This window comes from Puntigrus tetrazona, chromosome 9 (assembly GCF_018831695.1).
Source record: "Puntigrus tetrazona isolate hp1 chromosome 9, ASM1883169v1, whole genome shotgun sequence".
Lineage (NCBI taxonomy): Eukaryota > Metazoa > Chordata > Actinopteri > Cypriniformes > Cyprinidae > Puntigrus > Puntigrus tetrazona.
Genome location: NC_056707.1, coordinates 297462 through 314207, shown reverse-complemented (window position 1 = coordinate 314207; position 16746 = coordinate 297462). Strand labels below are relative to the sequence as shown.

The 16746-nt window shown below is 43.8% G+C and overlaps 1 protein-coding gene and 3 non-coding genes across 4 annotated transcripts; all 4 read left to right on the top strand.

Moving 5' to 3' along the window:
* The first annotated feature begins 6391 nt into the window (after positions 1 to 6391).
* LOC122351406 lies at positions 6392 to 7501 on the top strand. The gene has a single exon (XM_043248465.1). The coding sequence runs from the start codon at positions 6458 to 6460 to the stop codon at positions 7499 to 7501; it is 1044 nt and encodes a 347-aa protein (XP_043104400.1). The 5' UTR covers positions 6392 to 6457.
* Positions 7502 to 12420: 4919 nt separating this feature from the next.
* Positions 12421 to 12493, top strand: trnav-aac. The gene has a single exon. It is a non-coding gene; the product is annotated as a tRNA-Val (tRNA).
* Positions 12494 to 14466: 1973 nt separating this feature from the next.
* Positions 14467 to 14539, top strand: trnav-aac. The gene has a single exon. It is a non-coding gene; the product is annotated as a tRNA-Val (tRNA).
* A 996-nt stretch (positions 14540 to 15535) lies between these two features.
* Positions 15536 to 15608, top strand: trnav-gac. The gene has a single exon. It is a non-coding gene; the product is annotated as a tRNA-Val (tRNA).
* The last annotated feature ends 1138 nt before the right edge of the window (positions 15609 to 16746 follow it).

Sequence of the window (16746 nt, the reverse complement as noted above, 5' to 3'; positions counted from 1 at the left end):
TCACTCTAAGAAGGCTTTTATCTCCAAGTAGGTTAGAGCAGGAACTCAAGGAAGTCTGCTTTGACACGTGTCTGGATTTCACGCAGCTTGTCAATTTGCTGTGAAGGTGTCCAATTTTCCCTGACAGAGCACAGCACAAGCTCCAGTAGTTTCTGTAAAGAAATGGCCATCTGATAAAAGGTCTTTCACGCTACAAAGGCTTTTAACTTCAAGTAGGTTAAAGCAGGAACTCTAGGAAGTCTGCCTTGTCAATCTGCTGTGAAGGTGTCCAATTTTCCCTGACAGAGCACAGCACAAGCTCCAGTATTTTCTGTAAAGAAATGGCCACCTGATAAAAGGTTTTTCACTTTAAGAAGGCTTTTATCTCCAAGTAGGTTAGAGCAGGAACTCAAGGAATTCTGCCTTGACACGTGTGTGAATTTCACGCAGCTTGTCAATTTGCTGTGAAGGTGTCCAATTTTCCCTGACAGAGCACAGCACAAGCTCCAGTAGTTTCTGTAAACAAATGGCCCCCAGATAAAAGTTTTTTCACTCTAAGAAGGCTTTTATCTCCAAGTAGGTTAGAGCAGGAACTCAAGGAAGTCTGCCTTGTCAATCTGCTGTGAAGCTGTCCAATTTTCCCTGACAGAGCACAGCACAAGCTCCAGTATTTTCTGTAAAGAAATGGCCTCCAGATAAAAGGTTTTTCACTCTAAGAAGGCTTTTATCTCCAAGTAGGTTAGAGCAGGAACTCAAGGAAGTCCGCCTTGACACGTGTCTGGATTTCACACAGCTTGTCAATTTGCTGTGAAGGTGTCCAATTTTCCCTGACAGAGCTCAGCACAAGCTCCAGTAGTTTCTGTAAAGAAATGGCCACCTGATAAAAGGTCTTTCACGCTACAAAGGCTTTTAACTCCAAGTAGGTTAAAGCAGGAACTCTAGGAAGTCTGCCTTGTCAATCTGCTGTGAAGGTGTCCAATTTTCCCTGACAGAGCACAGCACAAGCTCCAGTATTTTCTGTAAAGAAATGGCCACCTGATAAAAGGTTTTTCACTTTAAGAAGGCTTTTATCTCCAAGTAGGTTAGAGCAGGAACTCAAGGAATTCTGCCTTGACACGTGTGTGAATTTCACGCAGCTTGTCAATTTGCTGTGAAGGTGTCCAATTTTCCCTGACAGAGCACAGCACGAGCTCCAGTATTTTCTGTAAAGAAATGGCCCCCAGATAAAAGGTTTTTCACTCTAAGAAGGCTGTTATCTCCAAGTAGGTTAGAGCAGGAACTCAAGGAAGTCTTCATTGACACGTGTGTGGATTTCACGCAGCTTGTCAATTTGCTGTGAAGGTGTCCAATTTCTTTAACAGAGCACATCACAAGCTCCAGTAGTTTCTGTAAAGAAATGGCCACCTGATAAAAGATTTTTCACGCTACGAAGGCTTATAACTCTGAGTATGTTAAAGCAGGAAATCAAGGAAGTCTGCCTTGTCAATCTGCTGTGAAGGTGTCCAATTTTCCCTGACAGAGCACAGCACAAGCTCCAGTATTTTCTGTAAAGAAATGGCCACCTGATAAAAGGTTTTTCACTCTAAGAAGGCTTTTATCTCCAAGTAGGTTAGAGCAGGAACTCAAGGAAGTCTGCATTGACACGTGTGTGGAATTCACGCAGCTTGTCAATTTGCTGTTAAGGTGTCCAATTTTCCCTGACAGAGCACAGCACGAGCTCCAGTATTTTCTGTAAAGAAATGGCCCCCAGATAAAAGGTTTTTCACTCTATGAAGGCTTTTATCTCCAAGTAGGTGTAATGGAAATTATTCTAGTTGATTACATTTAATGTTTATTGTTCACTTTTAACACTGAATTGAATTAACTTCACTATTAAACTAACTTCACTTAAAGATAGATTACATATATTCGTAACATCACGGTACTAGGCACGAACACAAATGCGCAATTAGTGACCTGGAATGTTAGAGTTATGGTAAACATACACTGTGTCCGTGACAGAGGTTAAACCCATGTTAAACAACCTCATGTGGGTACAGGATGCCCTATCTGTGCTAGGTACGGGGAATAAACTAGAGAAAAACCAGACACAGTAAGCACGAGATGGGTGACGTGACTTTGAACTATTTCAATTGGTTCGAGGTGGATTTGAGCGACCTTGGAATGTATACTTTTGCCTATAAAACCTCTAACCTGTGAGCTCACTGTTATCTCTTTGCTCACAGACTTCACTGTGTGTAAACCAGATCATTTTATTCTCTGCGCGGAGAAATAAAAGCAAGACAAAGACAAATTTGCTGGACTCTTTATTTTTCAGTCTTCACATAATTTTGAATTAAAATTCCATGACAATCTTGGCGACGAGGATGGGATCGGACAGCTGATCGTCCGGGACTTGAAAGGCGTTGGTAGGCTGATCACCCTAAGCCCACAAAGGGTCTTAGCCCTGTACCCCTAAACGGTTTCAGGGAAGAGGAACTGACGCCTGAGGGCCCAGTGGACCGTCACTGCTGGATTCCTTAAAGAACCAGGAAAACGCGTACTGAAAACGGTGAGACTGATTTTGAGACACAAGTTTGTCTTTGTCTTAAAAATTAAAAGGTATATATATAAATAAAAAATTTTCTTTCATCTTGGTCTGACAAAAACAACGAGCGGTTTGATATTCCTAGATTCACGAACGCATGGCCGAGCCGCCCTATAGGTTTCACGGGTTAGTGAAAAAGGTATTGTCTGCGAGTAAGCAGGACAGAAGGGCGTAAGGGACTCTGTACGAGTAAGTACAGGAGTATAAAAGACTCTGCGCGGGTTTAGAGCAGAGCCACACGGCAGTGACGACTGAGTGTGAGGAAAGAGGACGCGTCCCAGGTATAGGTAAAGTCTCGGATTGCAAGTATGGGGTCTAGTAATGTCAAACCTGAAATCGATCTAGACGATTTGAACAGCCCAATTTATATTGACATGAGAAAGAAATATGGGCAGAGAATTATGGAAGTGATACCGATTTGGATCGAAGATCATGATTTCCCAAAGGGGCACGCGTTTAGTGTGACGACTCTAAACAGGGTGAAGGAAAGTTTGGAAAGGCGTGAAAGTAAACTTAGGGATAAGAAAAAGTTGAAAAACAAACAAAAAGATCTGTTTCAGAAACATAGACAATATCTGAACTATTGGCTAGAAGAGGCAGAACGCCGAGAAAAACGGCAAGCCCTGAAAGAACTGCCTCATAAAAATGTAGAGTCAGAAGCAAAGGAAGTTAAAGGAACAGAGTATACTGCTCAGAAATCTTCTTCTCTCTATCCCTCTCTAGAAAACCAGTGCGCCGCGGTGGACTTTGATCTTGACTCCTGGCCTTACCCCTACCAGCAAATGCCCCAGCCGCTGGCGCTACCACCGCAATCGCCACCACCACAACCGCCGTCTTACTACCCTGCTGCGACGACACCCGTGGGCTTATGGAAAGGAGGACAGTTGCCCGCCTCTCTTACCGCTCCAACGGCACCTGCACCATCTCAGCCTTCTACATCCAGCGACGGAGTTCGAAAGATGAGATACTCCGTGACCGGCGTGAGAACCAGATCCAGATCGCTTGAAAGACTGGCACTAGAACCGGACTGCGTGGATGAGAACGACGGTGAGGGAAACGCGACATCTCTCCCCATGATTCAAGTGGCTGGCCCACAAGGAACCACGATGGTTTTTCGACCATGGACTGAGACAGACTTGAGGCAGGTTATGACAAATCTGCCAAACCCCAGAGACTCGGGAGAAAAGTTTGTAGTGGAACTGGATGCGTTCTGTCAAGAATTCAGCCCAACGATGCTCGAACTCAAACGTCTGCTGATGATCAAGATGGGGCCGACGGACTGGCACAAGATCCGACCAGATTTCCCCCAGGTGGACACACGGAGAGTTCAAGCAGAGTGGAGACACGCTGAAAACGAGCCATACAGGTCAGCAGTGAGCGCTCTGGGCGAACGATTCAAGGCCCTTTTTCCTGCTAGGATTAACACCGACAAGATCAACTACTGCACACAAAGAAGGGACGAGTCAGTTGACGACTATTTTGTGCGACTGTATGAGACTTTCAACACTTACAGTGGAATGCCAGAGCCGGACATTAGAGGGGAAATTCCACAGATGTGGGAAGCTCATTTACGCAGCCGCTTCCTGAGTGGACTGAAACCGAAATAACGACTATCGTCAAGCAAACCTGCATCGAGTGGGAAGACGAAACTGGAGGATTCAAAACATGCGTTGCATGCTGAAAAGATGTTGGCGGAGAAAAGCGCGAAAAGGCTGAAAAGGAGCTCCAGCTGCCAAACCTGACAATGTACAGAGGAGCGAATTATCGAGGCCGAGGGCGGGGAGAGGAAGAGGCAAAGACTGTCTCAAGTTGATCCGGATGTTTGTTTTTATTGCAAAGAGAGCCGGACATTGGAAAAATGAGTGCCCGCTTTTGAATAGACACACGGCGGCTGCTGCGGCAAAGTCTAAACCGAAAGCAGATTGACGCCAGAGTGCGAGAGAGAGAGGGGGAGTTGAGAGCAAAGTCTCACGGCGACCACACTTCAGTAACAGATAAGTTTGACACACACACACCTACATCTGACACTGCGAATTGCAATGAAGAAATGCTTGCTGCGAATTGCAATGAAGAAATGCTTGCTGTCATACACGATTTCATTGCTAAATTAGAAAATGAGAAATCTTTCAGACAAAGAGAATTAGGCACATATACTCATTTGAATGACTTAGCATATCAACAAATGCCCGAGGTTAGCTTATGGATAGACGGAGTTGAAAGGGTGTTTTTAGCTGATTCGGGGGCCACGAGTTCAGTATTAAGGATAAATGAGCTTGCCTCTGTCCCCAAATTGAGTGGAAATTTTGCATGGACGATTTCTGCATCTGGTCATACTGTTAAAGAGAATTTTACAGTCCCTCTGAGGTGTAAAGATGAGAATGGTGCAAGTTTCAGACACAGTTTCCTCCTCTCACAGCACTGTCCAAAAAAATCTGCTGGGGAGAGATTTGTTGTGCAAACTAGGTATTTCTCTAATATCTGGTCCAGAAGGTGTCAAAGCAGTTCAGTGCCAAATTCAAACTCTGACTGCAATCCAACATACACCACTATACGTTTATCAATGGAAATTGCAAGATGATGAATTATGCGAAATTCTTGCCAATGCCGCTAAAGATAGAGTTTCGCCTGATTCTGATTTTATGCCATTCTCAGACTTACATTGCTCAGCACATGTGACTCTGGCTAGAGACGAGTTGTTTGAACAGAAATGGTTTCCGCGTATTTAGATATTGCAATTGAATTGGCTAATTTGGACAGAAAATAAATGTGCTGCTGCTGTTGCATTAAACGATGAACAGCAGATGTTTTTTGATGTTGTGGATTCTTTTCCCCATGTGTCGTTGTCGAAAGGGAGCGACAATCGCTGGGAAGACATTGGTCCCTTTGTAAAGACGTGTATCTTTCATGAAAATTGGTTGCGGACTGCTGAGAAAAATGTTGAATACAATCCAACTCTGTCTGCGTATCGAATGAATTTGACTGAGCCTGCTGCGATGGCTGAACGCACAGTTCATGTGAGCGAAAGTGCATTGCCCAATCACTGCTTCCTTACAGAAACTGAAATGGAAAGCATTCCAGCTCTCAGGGAAGTTCCAAAGACTGTTTGGGCTTCTTCTAAATATGACGTGGGGTTGATCAAGAATTGTGACCCTATTCAAATAATTCCAAAATCTGATTACAGACCATGCAAACCTCAATATCCTTTGAAAAAGGAAGCTATTGAGGGAATCAAACCAGTTTTTGAAGCATTGAAAAAGGCTGGAGTGATTGTGGAATGTGAGAACTCTCCTGTGCGTACACCCATTTTTCCTGTCAAAAAGATAAGAGACGCAGACCAGCCAGTTGAGTGGAGGTTTGTGCAAGACTTGCAGGCTGTAAATGATGCAGTTCAGACACAGGCTCCTATTGTCCCCAACCCGTACACACTCCTATCACAAATACCAGGTGATGCTGAATGGTTTTCGGTTGTTGATCTTTCCAATGCTTTCTTTTCTGTGCCGGTTCATAAAGACAGCCAATTTTAATTTTAATGGCAAACCTTACACCTTTACTCGACTTTGTCAAGGATTCAAAAATTCGCCTGTGTTGTTCGGCGAGGCACTGAAAAGAAGTTTGGAAACATTACAATTGACACCAGGGTCAGCTTTAATTCAATATGTCGACGATCTCTTGATAACAGCCAGAGATGAAGAAACTTGTACACAGGACACTGTAAAGCTGTTGAAACATTTGGCTGCTGAAGGCCACAAGGTCAGTTTGTCAAAGTTGCAGTTTGCAAAAAGGGAGGTGACGTTTCTAGGTCACATTATCAACAAGCAGGGAAAATCTCTAACACAAAAGAGAATAGAGGCAATTCAAAAGATTCCAAAGCCTCTGACAAAAAAACAGCTCATGTCATTTTTGGGAATGTGTTCGTATTGTAGAACATTTATTCCCAACTATGCCATTGAAGAATCACCTTTGAGCGCTTTGGCTCACGGAAAAGGGTTGCAGCCACATGACAGACTGACCTGGACTTCTGAAGCAGAGAAAGCATTTGAAAGGTTGAAAATGTTGTTACAAACATCCCCAAGTCTGGGACTTCCGGACCCTGAGAGAAATTTTGTACAAACAGTTGATGAGAAAAATGGTTTCATGTCTTCTGTTCTGTTACAGGATCACGGGGGAAAGCTGAGACCGGTGGCGTATTTTTCAAGTAAACTCGACCCTGTGGCAGCAGGACTACCAAATTGTTTGAGAGCTGTAGCAGCAGCAGAAAAAGCTATTTTAGCTTCAAGGGAAATTGTGGGGTATTCTGATGTAACACTACTAGTGCCGCACGCCGTCTCTATGATCCTGTTGGAACAGAAAACATCTCATTTGTCCACAGCCAGATGGCTCAGATATAATACCATTCTGTTGGAGATGCCGAACATCACAGTGAAACGGTGTACAGTGTTGAATCCTGCCACACTGCTCCCAACCGAGCAGGATGGCGAGGAACATAATTGTATCGCTGCATTGGAACAGGTGTGCACACCGCGACCAGATTTAAAAGAAACCCCCCTTGACAATGCAGATTTGGTTTTATTTGTTGATGGTTCAGCGTCTCGAGACCCAGAAACCGGTAAAAACAGAGTAGGTTACGCAGTAACCACCGCGCATGCGACATTAGCAAGCGGAGCGCTCCACGCGCATTGCTCTGCGCAAGCGGCCGAATTAGTAGCATTAACAGAGGCCTGTAAAATCGCAGAAGGAAAAACAGTCACCATCTACACAGATTCTCGTTATGCTTTCTCGACCTGTCATGACTTTTCGGCTCTATGGCGATGTAGGAAATTTCTAAAATCCGATGGTAAACCCATCCAAAATCATGATAAAATAGCAGCCTTGCTAGAAGCGATTTTGCTTCCAAGGTCGATTGCTATTTGCAAGTGCGCCGCATTCCAAGTTTAACGATTTTGTATCATTAGGAAACAAACGCGCTGATATCGCTGCGAAGAACGCAACAAAGGGAACAGAACCTTCTCTTACATGTGTAACTGTTAACAATGACGAACTAACATTCCCTTCTAGTTCTCTTGCAGCTATGCAGGGTTTCGCAACACCAGAAGAGAAAAAACAATGGGTGAAGGCCGAGTGCAAGCTGAAAGACAACGTTTGGCTGAGCAATCAAGACAAACCTTGTTTGCCAAAACACTTTTTCCCACACTATGCCAAATTAGTGCACGGGTTAGATCACATAAGCAAAATGGGAATGTTTGACATGATCAATCAATATTGGTTTACAAAAGGATTTACTTCCTTTGCAGAAAAATATTGTCAATCTTGTATGATCTGTGCCACAAATAATGTAGGAAGAGGACAACAGGTCCTTTGGCAGCACATCCACCACCAAGTCAACCTTTTGATCATATAATGTTCGATTTCATTGAACTGACACCATGTGAAGGTAAAAAATTCTGCCTTGTTCTGGTTGATATGTTTTCAAAGTGGGTGGAAGTCTTCCCCACATCTAAACAAAATGCTGGGGCTGTTGCAAAGGCACTGGTGTCTGAGATCGTCCCAAGATGGGGAATACCAAAAAAGATTAGTAGTGATAATGGCACACCTTTTGCTAATGAGGCAATCGATCAGGTTGGGAAATTCTTGGGAATCGACATACGTAAACATACCTCCTATCACCCAGCGTCCGGGGGTAGTGTTGAAAGAGAAAATGGAATTTTGAAAAATAAACTGGCAAAGTGTTGTGAGCAAACAGGTCTGTCTTGGGTGAAAGCACTTCCCATTGTGTTGATGTATATGAGAATGAGAAAAAGAGCAAAGTCTAACCTCAGCCCATTTGAAATCTTGTTTGGCAGGCCTCCATCGCTTGGAGTGGGACCAGAACCCCGACCATTGCCCTCTACTGCTCTGTGTGAAGATGACATGTTGAACTGTTGTAAAAATCTGTCTTCGACTCTCTCTCAGATCTCTCAACAGGTCAAGGACGCTCTACCTAAACCAGCAGAGGGATTTCTGCATGTCATCAGACCTGGTGATTTTGTGGTGGTCAAGGATTTCAGAAGGAAACATTGGAAATCAAGGAGGTGGAACGGCCCGTTCCAGGTCCTGCTGATAACGCACACTGCGGTTAAGGTGGCTGAAAGGGCTACGTGGATACACGCCAGCCATTGCAAGAAGGTCCCACCACCACCAGAGGGAGAACCAACCCAATAAACAGTGATTGACCCGCTGCCCCGTGCCAAGGGGGACGTCTGACTGACAAAGGTAAACGAACACACAGTGGTGTATGGGAGCTGAACACGCAGCAACATCACTGTGTGGGAGTGATCTGATGTCAGTACAGGCCAACGGATGCCGAAAAGAAAAAGGATTTTTTTTTCCCATCACCATAGAAGAGCAAGGGCTCTCTGGATCAGACGCTTCGTGGTGGCACACCAGATACCCGTTCACCCCGATTCTATATCGCTGCTATAAGAGGAAAATAGGAAACGACGTATGTAAAGTAGTTAGACAAATAGTTGAACAAGATAGTGCAGTGTTAGCTGTCATTACCACAATTGGCTGGAGAGCATCACATTTGTATGAAGGACAGACTGCTGCGTTCCTGTATAGTAAACCAAATATAAGACCTCAATTAGATAGACAAACAGGGCAAATTTGTTTCTTCCCTACAAAAATACCAGGTGTCACGTGGCAGTATCTGACAAGATGGTATCCTCTAAATTGAGAAGGAAGATAGACAAGTTCAAAAGACTATACGACTTGTATCCAAACCTCGTGACCCTAATCATAAGTATGACGCTGGTCGTCCTCTCATTTGCACTATTCATCATGATATACATGGAGAAACAACGTGAACATCATGTCACTGAATGTGACGATCTGATCAATCAAACTCTCCTTCGGCAAGTCAGAGCGGTCAAAACAGGAGATGAGCACTGGTTAGACCACCCGAATCCGCCACATCCGTATGCTAACAATATGTGGTGGAGGCTGCTTAACTTCACTGCTAAAACGAATGACTTGACTGACTGCTACGTATGTGCACAACTCCCTCACAGCATAACCGGAGGGGATTGGTGGGCCTATCAAGACCCAGATAAGGATCTGATCAAGCACATAACAGCAATATCAGTGGCAGCAGCAGGGCTACCCGAACACAGTGACTTCTGGATCATGGAGAATTCAACTGAGTGGACAAAGATTAGAACCCTGAAGAGGGTGGCAGGCCGCATTGCTATAGTGAAAGACATACCATCTAACCTGACCTGTTATCGAAATGACGGGGGACAAGACTCCATGGGAGAAATACCCATCAATCACTGCAATGAGATGTACAACTCACTCCTGATCACTCAAGAAGCCGGTCACAAATGCATGGGGTGCCTGTTGAATACCATCATTGGGGTAGGACTTCTGCCACAGTGTCACATCAGCCGACGTTATCTCACCGGTAGCAACCCCAACGATCGGGTGAGATGCAAACAAGATTGCTCAGAGGTCCACATTCCTGACAACGATGGTACCAGTGTGGTGGAGGAATGGTACTGGCTGTGTGGACATGTCGTGTATGCTTCACTGCCCCGTCGGTGGACAGGCACATGTGCTATGGTACAGTTATATGGAGGAGCTATATCGCGTAAGAGCACCAGAACAACTTCACACGAAGAAGCCAGGACATCGTCTCACTAAGGCCAAGAGAGAAATCGAAAAAAGGGTGACTTCACTGCGTGACCGAGTCAAGATATCAAGCCTTGGACGGAACAACCCTGTCCCGAAAGAACATCGACTATGGAACGGAGCTGAGAAATTTTTCCAGGCTTTGATCCCGTCTCTTGGGGTAGCTTTCCTCCAAAATGAAGTGGAAGTGACACGGTATGAACTAATCAGCTTCATGAATACCACAAAGGTAATGATGGAGGGGATCAAGGAGGAACTGAGAGGCCTGAGACTGACAGCGTTGCAGAATCGACTTGTGTTGGATCAACTTACAGCCATTTCCGGAGGCGTGTGTGCTGTTGTAGGATCTGCATGTTGTACCTATATTCCTGACAATGATGCTGATGGTCATATGATAGATTTGGGTATTCAGAATATCACCAATGCTGTAAACAGGCTAAAGGCTAGGGAGATTAGTGCTGATGATGATGTGTGGGGATGGAATTGGTTCAAGGGATTATGGCAAAAAGCTTATATTGGTTTGCTTGCCATTTCAGCACTATTTGTGTTTGTCCTGTTACTATGTATATGGCCTTGTGTGATGAGCATGGTAAAAAGAGCAGTGAATTCGACTATGAGAGCTTCGGTCACACACCAAATGATAACGTTTAATCACTGGGGGAGTAAGATAGAGGATAAATCCAGAAAGGTGGTGAATATTGTTGATTGTGATGATTATGATGATTCAAGTGATGATGAAGAGTAAACTAATGATTAAAGGGGTCTCGAGTAGATAATTTCACAAGATAACACCATTTAAAAGGGAAATTCTACATTAATTAACGTTTTCTTTTATAAAGTCAAGAGATGATTTCCTCAGATTGAGTTTAAATAATCTCCAATTAATCATATGTTAAGAGTTTATTGTGTTTTCAAACCCTTATTGTGTGATGGTGTGTTCTGAATCCATGTGAATTTACACACTTGATGTTATCGTTAAGGGATTTCATTTTATTACATTCTAATTTGACAGGTGACCAAGAATGATCAAAAGGGAGGAGTGTAATGGAAATTATTCTAGTTGATTACATTTAATGTTTATTGTTCACTTTTAACACTGAATTGAATTAACTTCACTATTAAACTAACTTCACTTAAAGATAGATTACATATATTCGTAACATCACGGTACTAGGCACGAACACAAATGCGCAATTAGTGACCTGGAATGTTAGAGTTATGGTAAACATACACTGTGTGCATGACAGAGGTTAAACCCATGTTAAACAACCTCATGTGGGTACAGGATGCCCTATCTGTGCTAGGTACGGGGAATAAACTAGAGAAAAACCAGACACAGTAAGCACGAGATGGGTGACGTGACTTTGAACTATTTCAATTGGTTCGAGGTGGATTTGAGCGACCTTGGAATGTATACTTTTGCCTATAAAACCTCTAACCTGTGAGCTCACTGTTATCTCTTTGCTCACAGACTTCACTGTGAGTAAACCAGATCATTTTATTCTCTGCGCGGAGAAATAAAAGCAAGACAAAGACAAATTTGCTGGACTCTTTATTTTTCAGTCTTCACATAATTTTGAATTGAAATTCCATGACATAGGTTAGAGCAGGAACTCAAGGAAGTCTGCCTTGACACGTGTCTGGATTTCACACAGCTTGTCAATTTGCTGTGAATGTGTCCAATTTTCCCTGACAGTGCACAGCACAAGCTCCAGTATTTTCTGTATAGAAATGGCCACCTGATAAAAGGTTTTTCATGCTACAAGGCTTTTAACTCTGAGTAGGTTAAAGCAGGAACTCAAGGAAGTCTGCCTTGACACGTGTGTGGATTTCACGCAGCTTGTCAATCTGCTGTGAAGCTGTCCAATTTTCCCTGACAGTGCAATGGTAAAAGGTTTTTCTGCCGCTCTAATCTGTGAAGGCATTTCTTTACACAGGTGTGAAGAAAAATATTGAGTCACTCTAGGCTGTGGTAACTGCCAGGCCAGCAGAGTCTGTGCTAGTATCCAAGTAATTTTCAACAAAGCACAAAAGAAATGAGCATTGTGCATTTTTAAAAAGCAGTTCTGCAGCTCCTTCTGTGAACTTAAGGAGGTCTTCTGTGAAATGCGTGTGGATTTCACGCAGCTTGTCAATCTGCTCTAATAGTGTGTAATTTTCCCTGACAGAGAACCAGCAAAGCTCCAGGAGTGTCTATAGTGTAGTGGTCATCACGTTAGCCTAACACGCGAAAGGTCCTCGGTTCAAAACCGAGCAGAAACATTGCTTCTTGTTTTGCGAGAATTCCTAAAGTCTTTGCGACGTTCCAGCTAAATCATGGTAGTGGAAAAAGAGCAAGTTTCTGTAGTGTAGTGGTTATCGCGTTCGCCTTACAAGCGAAAAGTCCCCGGTTCGAAACCGAATGGAAACAGGCACTGTCTTTGTTGCTATCTGTAAAAAAATGGCCCCCAGATAAAAGGTTTTTCCTTCTAAGAAGGCTTTCCAAGTAGGTTAGAGCAGGAACTCAAGGAAGTCTGCCTTGACACATGTTTGGATTTCACGCAGCTTGTCAATTTGCTGTGAAGGTGTCCAATTTTCCCTGACAGAGCACAGCTCAAGCTCCAGTATTCTCTGTAAAGAAATGGCCCCGAGATAATTTGCTGTGAAGGTGTCCAATTTTCCCTGACAGCGCACAGCACAAGCTCCAGTATTCTCTGTAAAGAAATGGCCCCCAGATAAAAGGTTTTTCACTCTAAGAAGGCTGTTATCTCCAAGTAGGTTAGAGCAGGAACTCAAGGAAGTCTGCATTGATACGTGTGTGGATTTCACGCAGCTTGTCAATTTGCTGTGAAGGTGTCCAATTTTCCCTGACAGAGCACAGCACAAGGTCCAGTAGTTTCTGTAAAGAAATGGCCACCTGATAAAAGGTTTTTCACGCTACAAAGGCTTTTAACTCCAAGTAGGTTAAAGCAGGAACTCTAGGAAGTCTGCCTTGTCAATCTGCTGTGAAGGTGTCCAATTTTCCCTGACAGAGCACAGCACAAGCTCCAGTATTTTCTGTAAAGAAATGGCCACCTGATAAAAGGTTTTTCACGCTACAAGGCTTTTAACTCTGAGTAGGTTAAAGCAGGAACTCAAGGAAGTCTGCCTTGACACGTGTGTGAATTTCACGCAGCTTGTCAATTTGCTGTGAAGGTGTCCAATTTTCCCTGACAGAGCACAGCACAAGCTCCAGTATTTTCTGTAAAGAAATGGCCACCTGATAAAAGGTTTTTCACTCTAAGAAGGCTTTTATCTCCAAGTAGGTTAGAGCAGGAACTCAAGGAAGTCTGCATTGACACGTGTGTGGAATTCACGCAGCTTGTCAATTTGCTGTTAAGGTGTCCAATTTTCCCTGACAGAGCACAGCACAAGCTCCAGTATTTTCTGTAAAGAAATGGCCCCCAGATAAAAGGTTTTTCACTCTAAGAAGGCTTTTATCTCCAAGTAGGTTAGAGCATGGTAGATCATGGTAGAAAAAGAAGAACAAGTCCCGTAGTTTAGTGGTTATCACGTTTGCCTCACACAGGAAAGGTCCCCGGTTGGAAACAGGCACACTCTTTATTGCTATCTGTAAAGAAATGGCCCCCAGATAAAAGGTTTTTTCTTCTAAGAAGGCTTTCCAAGTAGGTTAGAGCAGGAACTCAATGAAGTCTGCCTTGACACATGTCTGGATTTCACGCAGCTTGTCAATTTGCTGTGAAGGTGTCAGATTTTCCCTGACAGAGCACAGCACAAGCTCCAGTATTCTCTGTAAAGAAATGGCCCCCAGATAAAAGCTTCTTCACGCTACGAAGGCTTTTAACTCTGAGTAGGTTAAAGCAGGAACTCAAGGAAGTCTGCCTTGACACGTGTGTGGATTTCACGCAGCTTGTCAATCTGCTGTGAAGCTGTCCAATTTTCCTTGACAGAGCAAAGGTAAAAGGTTTTTCTGCCGCTCTAATCTGTGAAGGCATTTCTTTACACAGGTGTGAAGAAAAATATTGAGTCACTCTAGGCTGTGGTAACTGCCAGGCAAGCAGAGTCTGTGCTAGTATCCAGGTCATTTTCAACAAAGCACAAAAGAAATGACCACTGTGGATTCTCAAAAAGCAGTTCTGCAGCTCCTGCTGTGAACTTAAGGTCTTCTGTGAAACGCGTGTGGATTTCACGCAGCTTGTCAATCTGCTATAATGGTGTGTAATTTTCCCTGACAGAGCACAAGTAAAGCTCCAGGAGTTTCTGTAGTGTAGTGGTCATCACGTTCGCCTAACATGCGAAAGGTCCTTGGTTCAAAACCGAGCAGAAACATTGCTTCTTGTTTTGCGAGAATTCCTAAAGTCTTTGCGACGTTCCAGGTAAATCATGGTAGAGAAAAAAGAGTAAGTTTCCGTAGTGTAGTGGTTATCATGTTCACCTTACACGCGAAAGGTCCCCGAGTGGAAACAGGCACAGTCTTTATTGCTATCTGTAAAGAAATGGCACCCAGATAAAAGGTTTTTCACTCTAAGAAGGCTTTTATCTCCAAGTTGGTTAGAGCAGGAACTCAAGGAAGTCTGCATTGACACATGTGTGGATTTCAAGCAGCTTGTCAATCTGCTGTGAAGCTGTCCAATTTTCCCTGACAGAGCACAGCACAAGCTCCAGTATTTTCTGTAAAGAAATGGCCCCCAGATAAAAGGTTTTTCACTCTAAGAAGGCTTTTATCTCCAAGTAGGTTAGAGCAGGAACTCAAGGAAGTCTGCATTGACAAGTGTGTGGATTTCATGCAGCTTGTCAATTTGCTGTGAAGGTGTCCAATTTTCCCTGACAGAGCACAGCACAAGCTCCAGTATTTTCTGTAAAGAAATGGCCCCCAGATAAAGGGTTCTTCACGCTACGAAGGCTTTTAACTCTGAGTAGGTTAAAGCGGGAACTCAAGGAAGTCTGCCTTGACACGTGTGTGGATTTCACGCAGCTTGTCAATCTGCTGTGAAGCTGTCCAATTTTCCTTGACAGAGCAAAGGTAAAAGGTTTTTCTGCCGCTCTAATCTGTGAAAGCATTTCTTTACACAGGTGTGAAGAAAAATATTGAGTCACTCTAGGCTGAGGTAACTGCCAGGCCAGCAGAGTCTGTGCTAGTATCCAGGTCATTTTCAACAAAGCACAAAAGAAATGACCTCTGTGGATTCTCAAAAAGCAGTTCTGCAGCTCCTGCTGTGAACTTAAGGAGGTCTTCTGTAAAACGCTTGTGGATTTCACGCAGCTTGTCAATCTGCTATAATGGTGTGTTATTTTCCTTGACAGAGCACAAGTAATGCTCCAGGAGTTTCTGTAGTGTAGTGGTCATCACGTTCGCCTGACACGCGAAAGGTCCTCGGTTCAAAACCGAGCAGAAACATTGCTTCTTGTTTTGCGAGAATTCCTATAGTCTTTGCGACGTTCCAGGTAAATCATGGTAGAGAAAGAAGAGTAAGTTTCCGTAGTGTAGTGCTTATCACGTTCGCCTGACGCGAAAGGTCCCCGGTGGAAACAGGCACAGTCTTTATTGCTATCTGTAAAGAAATGGCACCCAGATAAAAGGTTTTCACTCTAAGAAGGCTTTTATCTCCAAGTAGGTTAGAGCAGGAACTCAAGAAAGTCTGCCTTGACACGTGTCTGGATTTCACGCAGCTTGTCAATTTGCTGTGATGGTGTCCAATTTTCTTTGAAAGAGCACAGCACAAGCTCCAGTAGTTTCTATAAAGAAATGGCCACCTGATAAAAGATTTTTCACTCTAAGAAGGCTTTTATCTCCAAGTAGGTTAGAGCAGGAACTCAAGGAAGTCTGCATTGACACGTGTGTGGATTTCACGCAGCTTGTCAATTTGCTTTGAAGGTGTCCAACTTTCCCTGACAGAGCACAGCACAAGCTCCAGTATTTTCTGTAAAGACATGGCCCCCAGATAAAGGGTTCTTCACGCTACGAAGGCTTTTAACTCTGAGTAGGTTAAAGCAGGAACTCAAGGAAGTCTGCCTTGACACGTGTGTGGATTTCACGCAGCTTGTCAATCTGCTGTGAAGCTGTCCAATTTTCCTTGACAGAGCACAGCACAAGCTCCAGTATTTTCTGTAAAGAAATGGCCCCCAGATAAAAGGTTTTTCACTCTAAGAAGGCTTTTATCTCCAAGTAGGTTAGAGCCGGAACTCAAGGAAGTCTGCATTGACACGTGTGTGGATTTCACGCAGCTTGTCAATTTGCTTTGAAGGTGTCCAATTTTCCCTGACAGAGCACAGCACAAGCTCCAGTATTTTCTGTAAAGACATGGCCACCAGATAAAGGGTTCTTCACGCTACGAAGGCTTTTAACTCTGAGTAGGTTAAAGCAGGAACTCAAGGAAGTCTGCCTTGACACATGTGTGGATTTCACGCAGCTTGTCAATCTGCTGTGAAGCTGTCCAATTTTCCTTGACAGAGCAAAGGTAAAAGGTTTTTCTGCCGCTCTAATCTGTGAAGGCATTTCTTCACACAGGTGTGAAGAAAAATATTGAGTCACTCTA